The sequence below is a fragment of the Heptranchias perlo genome, chromosome 11 (assembly GCF_035084215.1).
Source record: "Heptranchias perlo isolate sHepPer1 chromosome 11, sHepPer1.hap1, whole genome shotgun sequence".
In the NCBI taxonomy this organism is placed as follows: domain Eukaryota; kingdom Metazoa; phylum Chordata; class Chondrichthyes; order Hexanchiformes; family Hexanchidae; genus Heptranchias; species Heptranchias perlo.
In genome coordinates, this window is record NC_090335.1 from 27,306,539 (window position 1) to 27,326,405 (window position 19,867).

General features: G+C 43.6%; 1 protein-coding gene across 1 annotated transcript in view; it reads left to right on the top strand.

Annotated features, from left to right (window-relative positions):
- The window catches only part of arhgap31 (Rho GTPase activating protein 31), a 95,598-nt gene extending 83,809 nt beyond the window's left edge, over positions 1–11,789 (top strand). The window contains exons 11-12 of the mRNA XM_067992744.1: positions 98–396; positions 8,453–11,789. Coding sequence (XP_067848845.1) covers positions 98–396; positions 8,453–10,726 — 2,573 coding nt within the window. The 3' untranslated portion in view covers positions 10,727–11,789. The remainder of the gene's footprint in view (positions 1–97; positions 397–8,452) is intronic.
- The last annotated feature ends 8,078 nt before the right edge of the window (positions 11,790–19,867 follow it).

Below are 19,867 nucleotides of genomic sequence, written 5' to 3' on the forward strand. Positions count from 1 at the left end.
GATAGAGATCAATGGATATTTTGATAGAGGTCACTGGCTAGTTTAATCAATGGCATTGATCTAACTCAAAAAAAATCAATTTTCTTTTGTTATTTAGGTGACCGGAACATTGAGAAGCCCGAATTGCAGCCTGAGGTCCTCGCTGATTACTCAAATTCATCATCAGAATATCAGCCAGAACCTTCCCCAAATCCCACAATTCAGCACTCTGATCCATTGCAGCTAGTCACACCCTTGCCATCAGTAGCCAGTTCACCTGTTTCTCCGAACCTCTCTGAAAAAGTAACACTGGACGAAACACATCCTTCAACTGTTCCCCCTACAAGGGATCCATGTGAAAATCGACATCAAAGAGCATATAACGGCAACACAGAAGAGCAACTGGAAACTAAACAGGTTAGACAGTTCATTGCACACTTGATTCATAGTCTGGCAGAATCATAGAATCATAGAAAGGTTACAGCAAGGAAGGAGGCCATTCGGCCCGTCGAGTCCGTGCCGGCTCTTTACAAGAGCAATCCAGCTAGTCCCACTACCCCGCCCTATCCCCAAGGCCCTGAAAATTTTTTCCCTTCAAGAACTTATCCAATTCCCCTTTGAAAGCTCCAATTGAATCTGCCTCCACCACCCCCTCAGGCAGTGCATTCCAGATCACAACCACTCGCTGTGTAAAAAAGCTTTTTCTCATGTTGTCTTTGGTTCTTTTGCCAATCACCTTAAATCTATGTCCTCTGGTTCTTGACCCCTCCACCAATGGGAACAGTTTCTCTCTATCTACTCTGTCCAGACCCTTCATGATTTTAAATACCTCTATCAAATCTCCTCTCAACCTTCTCTGCCCTAAGGAGAACAACCCCAGCTTCTCCAGTCTATGCATGAAACTGAAGTCCCTCATCCCTGGAATAATTCTAGTAAGTCTCTTCTGCACCCTCTCTAAGGCCTTCACATCCTTCCTAAAGTGCGGTGCCCAGAACTGGACACAATACTCAAGTTGTGGCCAAACCAGTGATTTATAAAGGTTCATCATGACTTCCTTGCTTTCGTACTCTATGCTTCTATTTATAAAGCCCAGGATCCCATATGCTTTCTTAACCGCTTTCTCTACCTGCCCTGCCACCTTCAACGATTTGTGCACCTATACCTCTAGGTCTCTCTGTTCCTGCCCCCCTTTCAGCATTGTACCCTTTAGTTTATATTGCTCATTCTCCTACCGAAATGTATCACTTCACAGTCTCCTGGGTTGAATTTCATCTGCCACGTGTCCGCCCATTCCACCAACCTGTCTATGACCTCTTGAAGTCTATCGCTATCCTTATCATTGTTCACTACCCTTCCATGTTTTTTGTCATCTGCAAATTTTGAAATTGTGCCCTGTACGCCCAAGTCCAAGTCATTAATATATATATAAAAAAAGCAATGGTTCTAGTTCCGACCTCTGGGGAACACCACTGTTTACCTCCCTCCAGCCTGAAAAACAACCATTCACCACTACTCTCTGTTTCCTGTTACTTAGCCAATTTTGTATCCATGGTGCTACTGCCCCCCTTTATTCCATGGGCTTCAACTTTGATAACAAGCCTATTATGTGACATTTTATCAAACACCTTTTAGAAGTCCATATACACCACATCAACTGCATTGCCCTCATCGACCCTCTCTGTTATCTCATCAAAAAACTCAATCAAGTTGGTTAAACACGATTTGCCTTTAACAAATCCGTGCTGGCTTTCCTTTATTAATCCACACTTGTCCAAGTGACTATTAGTTTTGTCCCAGATTATCGTCATTATGAATGCGTGTACTTTTTAATCATTGCACAATGGAATGATGAAGGATGTTAAAAATGTACACATCCATGTCAGTTATACTTTACAGTGGAACCTCCATTATCCACCCTCCTGTTATCCAGTATATTTTTTGCAGAACAACTAGATGTCGCCTCATTGCACACCCCGTTAACATGAATGCTCCACCAATGGGCGAGTGTAGAACGGGCGATATCAATTCAGCTGCCCGTTATACATCTCTCCGATTTTCATTTCAATTGAAGTCAACCCCAAGTCAAAATTACCCCCCTTCTGTCTTACACAAAATCACCTTGTAGCCTGTGAAAGTTCAGTTCATCCTACTTGTATTGTGTTTGTTTTAATTACAGCACCTATATTATTACTGTGCCATACCTGTAACATGAAAATTTGGTGACTTGACTCTCTACCAATTTTGATTATCCACCAGGGAGAGGGATTTGTCTTCATTCTTAGTGCGCATTATGGAGGTTCCACTCTGTGCATTTTGCCTTAAATTGAACTAAATCCGTTTACTTTACTCCAGTTGGATAACACAAAAAGATTCAAATAGTTGTATTCTATGGAAATAGGCGCCTGGTTTTTAACTCCAGGCAGGATTGGTGCATGCAGAGTGGGGTGGGGGGCAGGGGGGGGGGCTGGTCGAGCGACAAATTCGTATGCCGAGGCCCGATGAGATTTTAGCCCCCGGGCCTCATTTCCATATTCAGGAATAGACTCCGCCCAAATCCGGCAGAAATCATTACCTGGCCGATGAGCGGGAGCGGGAATTTAGGCAGCAGGAGGCCGCTGCCGGGGAGTCACAGGAACGCTCCCCGGCATTTAGATAATGGTGGGGGGGGGGACTCCAAAGATGACCATGGTTGGAGGAGGGGGGGAAGCCTGGAGCAAGGGAGGCCCAAGGTATCCTTGTGGGGTCTGGAGGAGAATAGAGAGGCAAGACTCTGTAGAACTGAGCCACATATAAGCCACCTAACTTCATTCCCCAGTCTGTGCTCAGTTGGGCAATGTTAACCTAGGCTGGCAACAGAAATCCTACACCTGGCTTCAGGTCACACATTTTAGGGACTGAAAGATCACCCAGGATTGGTGGTCCTGATTGCTGGAAAATGCGCAAGCAGGTGTGTGGATGGATGTCCGTTAGGGAAAGAAGGAGGATTGGGCTCAGCTGAGGTGTCCTCTTTGGTCATGCTGCCTCAGGACACTCACTAAGTTCATTTGAATGTGTTACTGGAGACCAGCCAGCCCTCCCTGACCCCACTACTAGCCACCACCTTCAGGAGAGGAGGGAGAAAATTAAAGAGGGAGAGAGAAAAAATAACCGATAATTCAACATGGCAGCCGACAGTGAGTCACCACAACTGCTTATTTTCCCACCTCTCATCTCCTGGAGGCCATGGGCATGGGCACTTTGCAGTACCTCATCCAAGTGGCCTTTATTCATAGAGTAAATAATGACATGTAATGGCACAATAACCCACCATAAATCCTGTGGTTCTCACCCGACAAGAGTGACTTTCCCTGTTGGTTTCTCTACTCTTTCAACTTTAATCTGCAGCGTGAAGTGCCAGTGTCCTGTCTCTCTGTCAAGCTGCCCAAGAATGAAGGCATTTTCCGCCTAGTTACTGTAACAGCCCCCACTAAACCTACCAGCACTTTAATCCAAACTCTACATCTTAAAAGCTGAGTGCTTGCTGCAACAAATTGGATAGCCAGGTAGTGAAGGATAGAATACTTGAGCCTGGTCTTCAGTTGCTTCCAAGCCTTTATTCACAGAGATCCACATTATCTACTCCACAACCTAGATAAGCTCTCATATGAATGGATATAAGAGAGTCCCCCAATTGATACACACCACCTGAATACAATTAACACTAATTGATATAAATCATATGGACACAATTAACACTTGCCGACTATGAGTTAAAAATCTGACACACTAGGAGCACATATCACGCACTCCCAGCCTGCAATTGTCCATATGGGCAGAAAATTTGCAATATGCACCCCTGGGACTTGCCAGGAGCGGGTGTGCCATAATTTTTACTCTGTACGGCGTGTTATAATAATCAGCTGGAAACATCTTCCAGATTTAGGTGAGCTGAGAAGAGACAGAATAGGGACATTGTAAAATATGTTGCTTATTTTAAAATTAAAGTGCTGGTGAGGGTTAGAGTATCCCCCACAATTCCCTGAGATTTTCAGCAATTTTTGCTAAGCCCAATCACATGCCTTATTGTTTGTGAGTCTTGACAGCGAGTGTTAACAGACCATTCAACGTTGGATTTAGCTGTGATGCCACCTAATCATATCCTCACCCATGTCCATACACTTGCACTTCCAGCAGGAGTCACTGTTCAGCATCAAATGTAGGAACAATGCCTGAGTTTTCCATTCCTAGCCCAGGGCACTGAGGCCAATTGCAGTGGCCCCACTGCTGCCCTGGCTGAGATCATCCAAATCAGCACAGACCAGGGATCAAACCGGACCTCTACCTGACTGAATGACTCACTAAATAAATTTGGGGGTGTAACTCTGATCACAATGTTTTTCGATATCGATTGCGGGAGTCTTCAAACAGAAGCTTCCCTCAGAAGGTCAGACCCCAATGGTGCGATTTGTTCCCACCAATACTACAACAATATGCATTTATATAGAGCCTTTTAATGTAGTAAAACATCCCAAGGCACTTCACAGGAGCTCCCCTGCTGGAAGTGCAGGTGAATGGAAATGGGTGAGGACATGATTGGGTGACATCACTGCTAAATCCAACGTTGAATAGTCTATTGACGCCCACTGTCAAGACGCATACATGATAATGTAATAATAATAACAGAAGACACACCTTTTGTTTAGATTGAGGAATCTTTGTTTTGCCAGGTGACAGTTCAGCCTAGATTTTCTCAGTAATACCACTCGACCTTCAGGCATATTCCAGTGGGTGGGAGGAGGGACATGGGAGTGGAATCCATGAAGCTGGTTAGCCACCCAGACCAGTACACACCCAATTTTTGGCTGTCACTTACAGCGAACCATCCCTAAAATGTACGGACGTATTTGAATAAGGCAGTGATGATTCATGGCATCATATGTCTCATATTATGTCATTACCGCTAATTTACACTAATTGTTAAACACACCCATATAAAACAGGCTCCCAGTGTTGCTAGGTGATAAAGAAAAGGCACACATTGATTTAAAGGACCTTTTAAAAAGGGTCACAGAAAGTTTATTTCTCAGCCAATTTTGATTGTCTTTTTATCTGCTAACAACTCCTTTGCTGTCTATATTTGTGCCTCCTGCTCTTGGCTCCCATTCCCCCACTCCCACCAATTCTAAAGAGGCCACAATGGATTTCCCATGGGAAGTACCCCTGTATCTTTACTGTTCAGAAGACGACGACAAGGAACAGAACGACGCCAGGCCGGTCAGACAGCACAGGAGAGTAGGAATAAACGTGTCTTTTTCGGGGTGGCAGGCAGTGACTAGTGGGGTACCGCAGGGATCAGTGCTTGAGCCCCAACTATTCACAATATATATCAATGATTTGGATGCGGAAACCAAATGTAATATTTCCAAGTTTGCTGACGACACAAAACTAGGTGGGATTGTGAGTTGTGAGGAGGATGCAAAGAGGCTTCAAGGCGATTTGGACAAGTTGAGTGAGTGGGCAAATACATGGCAGATGCAGTATAATGTGGATAAATGTGAAGGTATCCACTTCGGAAGGAAAAACAGAAAGGCAGAGTATTATTTAAATGGTGATAGATTGAGAAATGTTGATGTACAAAGGGACCTGGGGTGTCCTTGTACACCAGTCACTGAAAGCAAACATGCAGGTGCAGCAAGCATTGAGGAAGGCAAATGGTATGTTGGCCTTCATTGCAAGAGGATTTGAGAACAGGAGCAAGGATGTCTTACTGCAGTTATACAGGGCCTTGGTGAGAACACACCTGGAGTATTGTGTGCAGTTTTGGTCTCCTTACCTAGGAAAGGGAGTGCAGCGAAGGTTCACCAGACTGATTCCTGGGATGGCAGGATTGTCATATGAGGAGAGATTGGGTCGACTCAGCCTGTATTCACTCAAGTTTAGAAGAATGAGAGGGGATCTCATTGAAACATATAAAATTCTGACTGGGCTAGACAGACTGGATGCAGGGAGGATGTTTCCCTTGGCTGAGGGTCCAGAACAAGGGGTCACAGTCTCAGGATACGGGGTAGGACATTTAGGACTAAGATGAGGAGAAATTTCTTCACTCAGAGGGTGGTGAACCTGTGGAATTCTCTACCACAGAAGGCTGTGGAGGCCAAGTCACTTAATATATTTAAGAAGGAGCTAGATAGATTTCTAGACACAAAAGGCATCAAGAGGTATGGGGAGAGAGCGTGAATATAGTATTGAGATAGAGGATCAGCCATGATCATATTGAATGGCGGAGCAGGCTCGAACGGCCGAATGGCCTACTCCTGCTCCTATTTTCTATGTTTCTATAAGACATACGACACCCACCCACTGGAGCCTCTACACCAGAATATACAGACTGAGGTGCTTACACCTCCAATGGACTCAGGAACAGTGTTTATGAAGGCTGGGATTCACAAAGGATGCTATCACTGAGTAATGCCACATGCTTCAACCCACCTACGGCCCACCTCTACCCACAGGCACCAAAATACCACTGGCTGGAAGGGTCACAACTGCCTTGACCTTACAGACAGACATTTTTGAAATAAGTACATTGAGGCTGAGCAGCCAAAATTATTTTTGCTGGTGTGGCCCCTTTAAGCTACTGCAGGTCTTTAAATGCAACCCCCCCACACACACACAATATCCAATCAGAAGTGGTACTGTCGCAGGAGCCCATTTGTAATATTAAAATTAGGCTGTCCCTGGAAAATATGGTGGGGTCGACCCACCTCCCTTCCAATGGGTGTGAATCACATTCCACCATTTTTCCATTCAGATTTTTCCCTTGAGCAGAAATTGTAGGCTTTATAATCTGAGAGACTTAAATGAGATTTATTCATTCACTCTTAGGAAAATCCAATAAACATTTGAGTTTTCTAAAATTTTCCTATACTGCATTGTAAACAGAGCTGCCTTCCCCATGGTCTGAAGATAGATTCCATACTGCGGTGGAAACATAGTGTCAGGTTTTTGCAGAATATTATTTTTAGAACAATATCTGACTGAAAGAGGCTAGTGTCTCACCAACCTTCTATTCATGTGTTGCACAGATGTCCTCTAGTGGAAGTAATGAGAAAGTGTGCTTTGGCTTCTCCTTGCAGTTGGTATTTAAGGGTAGGCTTTACAAATTCATGCTCTCAGAACAGACTTCCACCTGCCAGGCACAGAGCTCAACAGGCCCTGCAGGACTTTCCACCCGTTAAAATGAATGGACAGAAAATTCAGCAAGGACCATTAATCTCCACACTTGAATTCCCAATATGCACTCCCTCCATGAGAATTTCATTTCAGGAGTACAAATTAATAAAATCTATCCTTAAGACTCATAGCCCCAATACCATTTTTCTCAATTCCTCTCCTGCAGTGTCAGCTTGGCTCAGTGCTAGCACTCTCATCCCCGAGTCATATGTTTGTCAGTTTAAGTCTCACTACAGGACTTGATGGCCGGCGCGGACACGATGGGCCGAAGGGCCTCTATCCGTGCTGTATAACTCTATGACTCTATGACTATGACTGGAGCACAAAATCTAAGCTGACATGTCAATGCAATACAGAGGGAGTGCTGCACTGTCGGAGGTACACCGAGGCCTTGCCTGCCTATTTAGATGGACATAAAGAATCCCATGGCACTTTTGAAAGAAGAGTGGGGCAGTTCTCCCAGTGCCAAGCCAATATTCTCCCTCAACCAATATCACAAAAAACAGATTATCTGATCAATTATAGATTTGCTGTTTGTAGGACTTAGCAGTCATGTTTACCCACATAACAATAGTGACTGCACTTCAAAAGTAACCCAATGTTTGTAAAGCCCTTTTGGGACATCTTACGGTTGTGATAAGACACTATATAAATGCAAGCTCCTTCTGTATTTTGAATGTGATGACTTATGCTAGAGTACAGTTCCATTAGTACCAACAACCTGTGAAGCGCCTTGGGACGTTTTACCACGTTAAAGACTCTATATAAATGCAAGTTGTTGTTGTTGTTGTTGTTGTTGTTAGTCCCTCACCTGCATGACCATTCTGTGAGGAAAGACTGGATGGTGGCAGTTGATTCAACCCCAAGAGCCATCACATCCGTGCCTGATCTTGGCCTCACCTGAGGTCTACACGTGTACACTTCCAGCAGTTGGGAGCGGGTATCCTGGTTAATTTTCTTCTTCCTATTCTAGGATTAATCAGGCTAATTGTGTCCCTCGGCTGAGAGCAGTTAACCCAGCACAAAGCAGGCAATGAACTTTTCTGGTCTGTATGGCTGAGCACATTAGGCAGTGCATTTACCCCACTGAACTATCCCTTGGACCTATATTTAAGACCCCCTACACTTTCAATGGGAGCAACACTCCCTCACTATCTGATGCAGTATGCTTTTAGTCATTAAAAACAATAAATGTTAAAAATCCAATTCCAGTGTACAAAATGAAGGCTTCATTAATGTTATGGTTTGTGTATTTTTGCAGGACACAGATTCCTCTGCTAAGTCATTTATGGAGCAATTGTGGCCAGATACTAAAGAGCTTGAGATCACTGAACCTGAGGAGGTCACTGCGACTAACAACTTTCAAGAAAAGGTGGAGGAAAGATTGGTTCAGTCTCATGACAAGAGTGATGCCTCATCAGGACTACATTTTACAGGACCTCAAAGAATGCACAGTCTTCCTGACCTGTTCTTACAAAGCCTGCCTCCAATGGTTGAAACTAACACAGAGGAAGTGTGCCTAAACTCCACAACTAGCCCACGTTCCAGCGAAGGAGGCAGCACCAAGATGTCTGATCATGGCCTGACTCAGCCTCAGCAGATTCAATCTATGGGGCCCTTGCTAGGTGTTTCCTCAAAGACAGAGCTTACTCAACGGACAACGGATAAAGATATATTGAAGACGCCAACAGAGACCCCACCACCAGAGTGCTTAGGAACTTCTACAGATTCTTTCATCTCAAATGATCCTGAGTCTAATCTAAGTCAATTAATTGATACTGACTCAGATGAAAAGCATCAACATCCAGCTGTTCCTGATGAATTTCAGTCCTCAGAACCTCGCATTAGGGATAGTATTTGTAACAAACCTGGATCAAACTCGAAAGCAGACATTAATCTTTCAGGAACGTGCTCAGAAGATGACCTCAACACGCAGACAGAACATACAACGGTTAACCTATCTAACGACAAAAGTGATCAAAAGGAGCAATTGGCAGATATTCAGTCAAATCTGATATCTGCAGCATCACAGACAGATGCCAGTGAGTTCCTCCCCCCTGAACACTGGATAGACAACGACGCATTAAAGCAGCCTATCTCCCATTCTTCCCAGCTGGTTGAAATTAAGAAAGATGAGGAAGAATGTTTGATAAAAATGTCACCAATTGTAATACCAGGTGAATCCCTGGAGGATTACAGTTACGCACAGCATCGTACAAATAGTCACACCCAGTCCCCAGATACTAATAGCCTCCAGGAAACAGAATGGCAAGATGCTGCTCAGGAGATACTGTCCCCTAATGTTTGTACAGATAAAGTAGCTCCTGAAGATCTTTACAATAGTTCATCTCAATCTGTTAACAATGATATTGTTTGGAACAATCAAAGCCCAGGGATTTCTTTACCAATTTGCAACGGTGAGTCTTTAAAAGACAGTTCTCTTATAACTAAATCTGTAAATTTCCCAAATGAAGTGGAGGGAATCTCTACATGTAACCAGCTACATGTTTCACTAACTGAAGACAATTCATTATCGTCTAACGAATCACAGAGTTTACGTGTTCTAAGCGCAGGGGCAGCACCATGCTTAAAGAGTACGGATACTGAATCCATAGTGATAACAACGGATAGAATTGAGGAAGGTTGCTTGAAGTATAATGATAAGGCCTCATTCTTTGTTTCATACCCCATAGTCAATGACAAATCTCCTGTATCCGATGGATGCCCAGTTCAATCAATCCCAATCGGTGTCACTGCTGTTCGAACGACTTACATGATAAAGACATGTCAAGTCAAAGCCATTCCAGTCATTCCACCAAAAGTGCAGTTTACCCAGGTTCCCCAACCTTTGCCGAAGAAGAATCTAGTACCTCCCTCCCTTCCTCTGGATAAAGTGTTAACGATTTTGCAACCCATTACAGTATGTGAACCAAGTTGTTCTGAGAGCAAAAAAGGACAGGATTCGTCTTTAACAAATTCTTCAGCAGCAGAATCTAAAAATGGGAAAGAAAATGACCACCCATTGTCTCAAATACCTGGACACGAAAGCTGTACTGTTTCACCAGATATCTCACTCGCACCAATTGTGAAAAGAACCTGCAAGGCAAATGGAGAAGATTTACCCGACAGTCCAACATCTTCAAGAATGGAACGATCTCCAGTGCAACAAAAGCCTGCATTTATGCGGCATGCACAGCACAGATCAAAGGCGGGAAGGCCTCAGAGCCTCATCCTGTTCAGCCCACCCTGGCCTAGCGTGGAACGTCCTTCTCCCGTAGAACCCAACAAGGTGCTTCTTAGTCCAGTAAAATCCAGCCCTGAGCAACAGCCACTGTCAGAGTTGGATCTGTCGACTCCCAGCAGCTACTCTCATGAACTTAATGACAGTCAGAAGGGGCCAGAGGATGTCACTCTTCGAAGTCGAATGAGCATGCCTAAAAGTGGTCAGAGGTTGGAGACCTCAACAAGTTGCTTCTACCAACCTCAAAGGAGGTCCATGATATTTGAAAATAGAGGTGGCAGGCAAATTGAATGACTGCTTTTAATGAGTCCCCAAACTTCAGACTGGCTACACAAGATTTATTTCTTTATGACATTTTTCATCCCCAATCCATACGTATTCTTCCACCCACTGCTCAAAAGTCTGTCATAGTTTTAAAATGTGCATTACAACAAGCAAGAGATAGTGGATGTAAAGTAGCTGGACTTATACAAAGTGAGGAATATAAGGTTATTGGGATTACCAGGGGAACCATCTTATTTGAAAGGAAAAAAAAACACAAGCCAAGCATTTAATAAACAAAAAGTACAAGCTTAATTCTAACATTGATTGCAACACAACAGATCTGCATTCAAATCAAAATGAATGAAGGATGAATCCAAAATGTATAAAGTAACTGCCAAACAGTTCCTTAAAAAACACATCATAAGCCTTCTCTAAACTAAATCTGTGCAATGAATGAGTGAGAGCTGGGCACTGCCAAACTGTACAGTGCTCGGTGCGACCGACAGTTCATCTCTCATTGTAATAGAATGGATGTTCTTACCTGATTTGCTACAAGGGGTACATTACTGTAATATTTATTACACCTTGTAGTAAGCCTTATAAGAGGATGAGTGGAGACATTGTACCTTAAGAGTTATCAACATGGAGCTATGCATTATTGGTGGTTAATGCACTTGATGACTGACTTTTCACCAACAATGCGCACCTTACCTGTTTTGTTATTGCTTACTTTACCTGTTAATCTATTACAGATAGTAATAGAGCAATGTAAATTCAAATTATTGTGCCTTCCAAATTTATACTGATCCCCTTATACCTCGTAGAAAAGCAAGATATGGAAAATTGATAAATGTGTCAAACACTCACTGTTGGCCAAAGCAGATAATCTATGATAGACATACTACTGTATTATTTATCTAGATACAGCCATCTCAGAGGATAGACGACACCAATGTTTCTGTAAATGCTTCAACATCTCAGTTTCAATGTTTATGTATCTCTCTCATGTATTGAAATTATTGCTATATTGTCAAATATTAAATGTAAGTAATTTTTTTTGCCAAATCTGAGAATTAAAAAGTTTGAACGACAATATACTTCTCAAAGATTGTCATTTTTATTTATTTCATATCCTGAAGTATGATGCATCGGTGACACAATGAGACTTTTGTTCCCCCACTTATCTCGCCTCCTCTCAAGATCACAAGATGGATACAGACAAGGAAGGTCATTCCAACTTAGCTCATCCATCCAGAAAGACCCTTCAGTCCCACATGCAGCATCCAACTGCTTCTTAAATGATTCCAGGGTTTTTGCCTCCACTACTCTACCCAGAAGTCCTATCCACATTATCACTCTTTGGGGTAGATCTTGACTTTGTGCAATAGTGTAAAACGGATGACAGAAGTCAATGGTATTAAAAATTGGGAGCGATGTAAAACGGGCTGCCAATTTGCTATCACTCGATTTACACTATCGCACAAAGTCAAAATCTACCACATTGTGTGAAGAACAGCTTCTTGGCATTAGTCATGACTTCTTCACAGTCCTGAGATGCACACACGTCACGTTAGTCACATCATCATGCACGTTGTGTAATAACATCTATATGTAACATGTAGCATGTGCATCATACAACACGCGTGACGATATCACTAATGATGAACATGCATCTCATGACCTGATTTTCAGTGCCAAATTCTTTCAAGGAGTCAAGACTTGAGACAAGTTCACCCTGGATGCAGTATTCCTCTGAAATTGCTGGGGGGGATCATTTTCCTTTAAACAAATGAGTTTGCTTATCAACTCAAGATATTTTCTACAAATAATGCTGCAATGCATATTTGACTTCTAAGCTCATTTGTTTTTCACTAGAATTCCTCTAGATATGGATTACATAAGAGGATTCTCCCTTTTTCATTTAACCTGTGCTTTAAGAAAGAAAGATCCCCTTTCAAATGATTTAATGAGATGCTTTAGTCTAACACTAGATACTCCCAGAGGACTCTTCCAGTCTTTCTATGGAGCGCCCAGCCTCAAGTACTTGGAGTCAGGGATAGCACTCTCACAAATGTGTTTTAGATTGAACATTAGAAGACACCTACTGCATCTGTGACATTTCAGTTTCCTGAAGCAGCCGCCTCTGTAGCCTGTCTGGGTAAGATTGATTAACAGTGTCTAATTATGGGTAGTTTGTGCTGTGGGTTGGTGGGTATCAGATGAAGACAGGATGCTTCTGCAGTCGAATAACCTCCTGACATTCATTGTCTAGGCGTACATGTTAAAAAAAAGTTGTATTTACATAGAGTGCCTTATCCCAACTCTTAGAAACGTCTCAAAGGCGGTATATACAATGAATTACTTTGAAGTGCTCCTCTGTTGTTATGTAGGCTTACAACAATCAAAGATTAAACTGTTTTATTTTCAGATACTGCATCAGTGTAAGATCAGGAACTGAGTGGAGTGAGATTCAAACTGCGTCTGTCCCAACATAACCACAACAACCCATGTATTTAGATTTCTACACTTTCTGGTCTGAATTCCCTTACCCCAAGTAATAATGGAGACATCCCAGCACAGGTATTCCTGCAGTACTTAAAGCTCTGCTGTCAGTAATTTCTACCCGTGGACTGATTGTGAATGTCAAAAGTGGAAGTAGAATTAATGATCTTGGTGGGCTTTAAAAGGGAACCCTTTATATTAAACAATGAAAACTTTTAAAACTCTTCAGAAATACTGATTAGAATTGTAGATTCGCATTTCCACAGGCATCTTTGGTTTTAAAAATCTGACTCAAAATAGCTTAGGATTTTTGTAATACTGTTTCAATAACATTGCCCTCACACTCTTGTGGGATGACCTTAGACTGGGTTTTCAGACGAGCTCTTTAATAATACCTCAAATGCACCAGCAGAGGATGCTGACATCTTACTGACATGGTAGCAGCAATGACAAGATCATTCTAGACTATTTGTGCTCAAGGCATGCACCAATCATTTTTAGACATTGCCAGAGGTGAGTTATCTTGTTTTGTTTGCAATTTCTTCCCCTCCTTTCATGAAGGAAGAGAGCTCCATGGGCCCCAGCCTGTCCTGTGAGCCTCGACATAAGCTACAAAAGGGTATTTAAATATTAAGGGCATCACATGACATCCATATGTGCACACCTTCAGCAGGCATCACTGGCTAGCAATCAGGAGCACACACCCTGAGTTATTTTTCCCATCTCAAGCCCAAAGACATTGATGCTTACAATAGCAACTACACCATTAGCTTGGCTCGAATTAGCTAACATGCCACTTGAGATCTGGGAGAAAATATAGAAACAGGAGTAGGCCATTCAGCCCCTTGAGCCTACTTACCATTCAATTAGATCATGGCTGATCTGTATCTTAACTCCATTTACCCACTTTGGTAAATAGCCTTTAATGCCCTTGCCTATCAAAAATCTATCTCAGTTTTGAAATTTTCAATTAACCTAGCCTCAACGACTTTTTGAGGAAGAGAGTTCCAGATTTCCACTACCCTTTATGTGAAGAAGTGCTTCCTGACATCACCTCTGAACGGCCTAGCTCTAATTTTAAGGTTATGCCCCCCTGTTCTGGATTCCCCTACCAGAAGAAATAGTTTCTCTCTATCTACCCTATCGACTCCTTTAGCAGAGAAAATTGGGGGAAAAGTTGAAAAAAGATACCTTTAAATTTGTAATTTAATACATTGTGGGCAGGGCTTAAACACACCAGGAAATAACAGCCCATTATGTTTGGATCTCCTTTCCCTCCCCTTCCGCCCAACCCACCCCGAGAATGGCATAAAGTTTAAAACCAGCACAACCCTCCCTCCAGGAGTTGTTATTGGGAAACTGAAATGTCAAGTGTGAAACAGATGGAACAGACTGTAATTATAAACAAGAGTTTCTAGTTTTGCAAATCAAGGATGACACAGAGAATTCTATCTGTCATAGTGAAGGCCTGTAAAAGCAAAGCTGTGGGTGAGAATTACTGAATCTTAAAACTGTTACAGTATTTTTTTATTCTAGCAACACCTTTCCTAAATGGATTTTCAATCAGGTCAAGTGCCACAAAATGCAATGTGTGAGCTGCCCCGGTTGCTCAATGAGTTTATCCAGTGGTAGCTGTTATCCAGACTAGAAAGATTGCAGGTTTAATTCCCATTCTGTGCTGTTAGATGATCTTAGCCAGGGCAGTGGTAGGATTGTTACACTTGGCCTCAGTACCACTGGCTGAGAGATTTGAAAACTAGGGTTCCTTCTTCTGATCCTTATCCTACTGTGAGCGTCCAGGTGTGGAGATGGGATTGATTTCCTTCTGCAATTGAATAGCCTGCTAACACTCGTTGTCAAGGCCTACACTTGAAGAATGGCCAACTGGCCAAGTTACAAGAAGGTAACTAGTGTCTGTAGAATTGTCTCCAGCTTCAGGGGTGGAAGGAAGGGGAGAATATTGGTATATAACCCACACCTCATATACCTCCATGGCCCGGCATATCCCTCTCTCTACCATTACCAACAAGCCAGGGGATCAACCCTGGTTCAATGAGGAGCATAGAAGAGCATGCCAGGAGCAGCACCAGGCGTACCTAGAAATTAGGTACCAACTTGGTGAAGCTACAACGCAGGACTACATGCATGCTATACAGTGGAAGCAACATGCTATAGACAGAGCTAAGCGATTCCACAACCAATGGATCAGATCAAAACTCTGCAGTCCTGCCACATCCAGTCGTGAATGGTGGTGAACAATTAAACAGCTAATGGGAGTAGGAGGCTCCGTGAACATCCCCATTTTCAATGATGGCGGAGTCCAACACGTGAATGCAAAAGACAAGGCTGAAGCGTTTGCAACCATCTTCAGCTAGAAGTGCCGAGTGGATCATCCATCTCAGCCTCCTCCCGAGATCCCCACCATCACAGAAGCCAGTCTTCAGCCAATTTGATTGACTCAACATGATAACAAGAAACAGCTGAGTGCACTGGATACAACAAAGGCTATGGGCCCCGAAAACATCCCAGCTATAGTGCTGAAGACTTGTGCTCCAGAACTAGCCACGCCTCTAGCCAAACTGTTCCAGTACAGCTGCAACACTGGCATCTACCCGACAATGTGGAAAATTGCCCAGGTATGCCCTGTCCACAAAAAGCAAAACAAATCCAATCTGGCCAATTACCGCCCCATCAGTCTACTCTCAATCATCAGCAAAGTGATGGAAGGTGTCGTCCACAGTGCTATCAAGCGGCACTTACTCACCATAACCTGCTCACCGATACTCAGTTTGGGCTCCGCCAGGACCAATCAGCTCCAGACCTCATTACAGCCTTGGTCCAAACATGGACAAAGGGGTGAATTCCAGAGGTGAGGTGAGAGTGACTGCCCTTGACATCAAGGAACCCTAGTAAAATTGAAGTCAATGGGATTCAGGAGGAAAACTCTCCAGTGGCTGGAGTCATATCTAGCACAAAAGGAAGATGGTAGTGGATGTTGGAGGCCAATCATCTCAGCCCCAGGTCATTGCTACAGGAGTTCCTCAGGGCAGTGTCCTAAGCCCAACCATCTTCAGCTGCTTCATCAATGACCTTCCCTCCATCATAAGATCAGAAATGGGGATGTTCGCTGATGACTGCAGCGTGTTCAGTTCCATTCGTAACCCCTCAAACAATGAAGCAGTCCGTGCCCGCATGCAGCAAGGCTTGGAACATATACAGGCTTGGGCTGACAAGTGGCAAGTAACATTCGCACCAGACAAGTGCCAGGCAATGACCATCTCCAACAAGAGAAAGTTGAACCACTTCCCAATGACATTCAACGGCATTACCATCGCCGAATCCCCCTGATCAACATCCTGGGGATCATCATTGACCAGAAACTTAACTGGACCAGCCACATAAATACTGTGGCTACAAGAGCAGGTCAGAGGCTGGATATTCTGTGGCGAGTTACTCACTTCCTGACTGCCCAAATCCTTGCCACCACCTACAAGGCACAAGTCAGGAGTGTGATGGAATATTCTCCACTTGTCTGGATGAGTGCAGCTCTAACAACACTCAAGAAGCTCAACACCATCCAGGACAAAGCAGCCCGCTTGATTGGCACCCCATCCACCACCCTAAACATTCACTCCCTTCACCACCGGTGCACTGTGGCTGCAGTGTGTACCATCCACAGAATGCACTGCAGCAACTTGCCAAGGCTTCTTCGACAGCACCCCGCAAACCCGTGACCTCTACCACCTAGAAGGACAAGGGCATCAGGCACATGGGAACAACACCACCTGCACGTTCCCCTCCAAGTCACACACCATCCCAACTTGGAAATATATCACCGTTCCTTCATCGTCGCTGGGTCAAAATCCTGGAACTCCCTTCCTAACAGCACTGTGGGAGAACTTTCACCACACGGACTGCAGCGGTTCAAGAAGGCGGTTCACCACCACCTTCTCAAGGGCAATTAGGGATGGGCAATAAATGCCGGCCTCACCAGCGACGCCCACATCCCATGAACGAATAAAAAAAAGCCTTTGTACTGCTGCTGCCTTTTCAGTAAATGCCTATGCATCGCAGTAAATTATAAGCACCACTCCTGTAATTTAGAAGCGATAAGGGCAGATTTTCCCGATTATCATTCCCAACAAGGAGCCTCGCCCATCAGGAGCACATATTGGGAAATGGTGGGCATGCACAAAACAATTTCACATCCATTATGAATGGAAAATCACAGGGAGCGCATCCACATTTGACGTGCTTCTGGCAGGCAGGGCTCCACACTGGGAACGTGCATTTGAAAAATCAACCCAATAAAGTCGTACCTGAAGAAGCAGTTCATGCAACATTGATGCTGGAGGAATTTAAAGCCTAGAAACCACTTTTCAGTGTATCAGTGTCATTTTATTGAGAAACCCAGGATAAACAGAAAAGCCCACCATGCAGGCCACCGACAAGATTAAAATTATAAGGTAAAATCCAGAAGTAAATATCGTATCGATACAACAGCAACTTACACTTTTATATTGTCTCTCACACAACAAAATGTCTCTCAAGTCACTGTACAGGGGGATCGGGAAACCTTATCAAAAAGAGGGTGAGAAGTTAGGAGAAGTGGCTGAAAACACCGTCAGAGAGGTTTTGAGGACGCCTTCGAAAATGTGAAGAAAGGTGACGAGGAGGGAGGGTTTAGGACAAGAATTCCAGAGTGCTGGGATTTTGTGGCTGAATGGTGGAGCAGAGGGAGGGACGCTGGGGGACAGGAATGAATGAAGGTCAGTAGGGATTGGGGTATGATAGGTGTGTGGGTCTTAGTATGGGATAGAATAAAAGGCAGCAGAGTTCTGGATGAAGTAAGGTTTTGTAAGGTAGAACTCAGGAAGCCATTGGATAAATCAGTCCTGAAAGTCACAAAGGTGTGGATGAGGGTTTTGGCGATAGTGCAACGAGATGGGGATGTTGGTGCAAAGTAGACACAGCTGGCCTTGGTGGAGGATGGGATGTGGGTTTAAGGCTCAGTTCAGGGTTGAGCAGGACATTGCGGTTATTAAATGTCAGGTTCAGCCAGAGTGAGTAGCACGAAAAGAAAATGGAATCAGCACCTGGTGGGCTGAGATTCTAGCCAGATCGGAGAAAGGTGGCTTCAGGCTTGCTGATGTGGAGCTAGCTCATCCATCACTTGGTGTCAGGCAAGACTGCCATACAGCACAGCGACAGTTGTGGAGTCAAGGTTGACAGCAGAGAGGTATATAGAAGGAAGCTGACCCTGTGTTTACTGATAACGTCACCAAGAAGTAGCATGTAAATGAGGACTAGGAGGGGAAGAAGGATGGAAGCTTGGAGCAGCAGAGGTGGCTGTGCAGGCACAAGAGAAGTAATTGGAGAAGATGAACTAACTGTGTTCAGACAGGTCGTAGTAATAGGAGGGGTGTTGGAAAAATATGGAGTGATCAGCCACAAAAAGGTAGAAATTGCTGAATATTGCAAGATGAAGGCTAGTATTGTGGAAGAAATGTGAGACATCAGGGGAAGGGGAGGTGCTGAGGAAGAAAAGACAGGCCAGCAAATTTAATTTAAGATACAGAAAAAATTGATGATAGAGAAGGCATTGAGGGAGGCCAAAGGAAGCAGTTAGTCATAGAGAAGAGGCTTGGGGTTGTCCTTTCCCTCCAGAATGATCCTGGTGTAGTAAGAAGATTTAGCCACAGAGAGGGGGAGGTGGGAAGAGAGAGAGAGAGAGACGTCATGAATCTGGAACTAGTAAAGAATTAAATAACAGAAAATGGCAGGATTAGTTCCGACGAAGAGTTACATCCAAAAAGTTAACTTGTCTTTCCTCTTTACAGATGCTGCTGATTGACCTGCTGAGCATTTCCAGCATTTTCTGTTTTTGTTTCAGATTTCTAGCAATTGCAGGTTTTTTTTCTTTTTCTTTTAAACAGGATCAAATAAAGGTCCCAAAGTTCAACCCAAAGCACATTTTCAGAATGTTGCCAAGATTCCTGCACTTTACTCATCGTGCTTGTTGTTCTTTCAAAGAGGTGTGGAGGGAATGCAGTCAGACTCGTCTCTTGACACTGCCAAAGGGTGTGCAGTCTCAGTCTGACACACCATACCGGTCAGACTCAGTCACAAAGCCTCCATTTAAATGGACAAAAGACAATTGAATAATCACCATTCAAGGAAACTCTTCAATATTTAATACAAGGGTTTCTGCTCTTCTAGTTTTAGATCAGGGAGTCTGGGTCATCCAGAAATTTCTAAAATGTAAACTTCACGCCAAAAGTTTTATATTTGCACCTTAAACCCTCTCCCTCTTATGTCAATGTTTTTTTTGATGTAGAGATAATATTTCTGTTGTTTTCAATGAATTTTTATCATTAGCAAAGCAAGCATCAAAGGGGCTCTGTTCCCAGTGAGCAGCCTTGCTACAACAACAACAACAAAACAACAACAACAACTTGCATTTCTATAGCACCTTTAACGTAGTAAAACGTCCCAAGGTGTTTTACAGAAACGTTATTAAACAAAATTTGACACCGAGCCACATAAGGAGATATTAGAACAGGTGACCAAAAGCTTAGTCAAAGAGGTCGGTTTTAGGGGCAACTTAAAGGAGGAGAGAGAAGTAGAGAAGTGGAGAGGTTTAGGGAGGGAATTCCAGAGTTTAGAGCC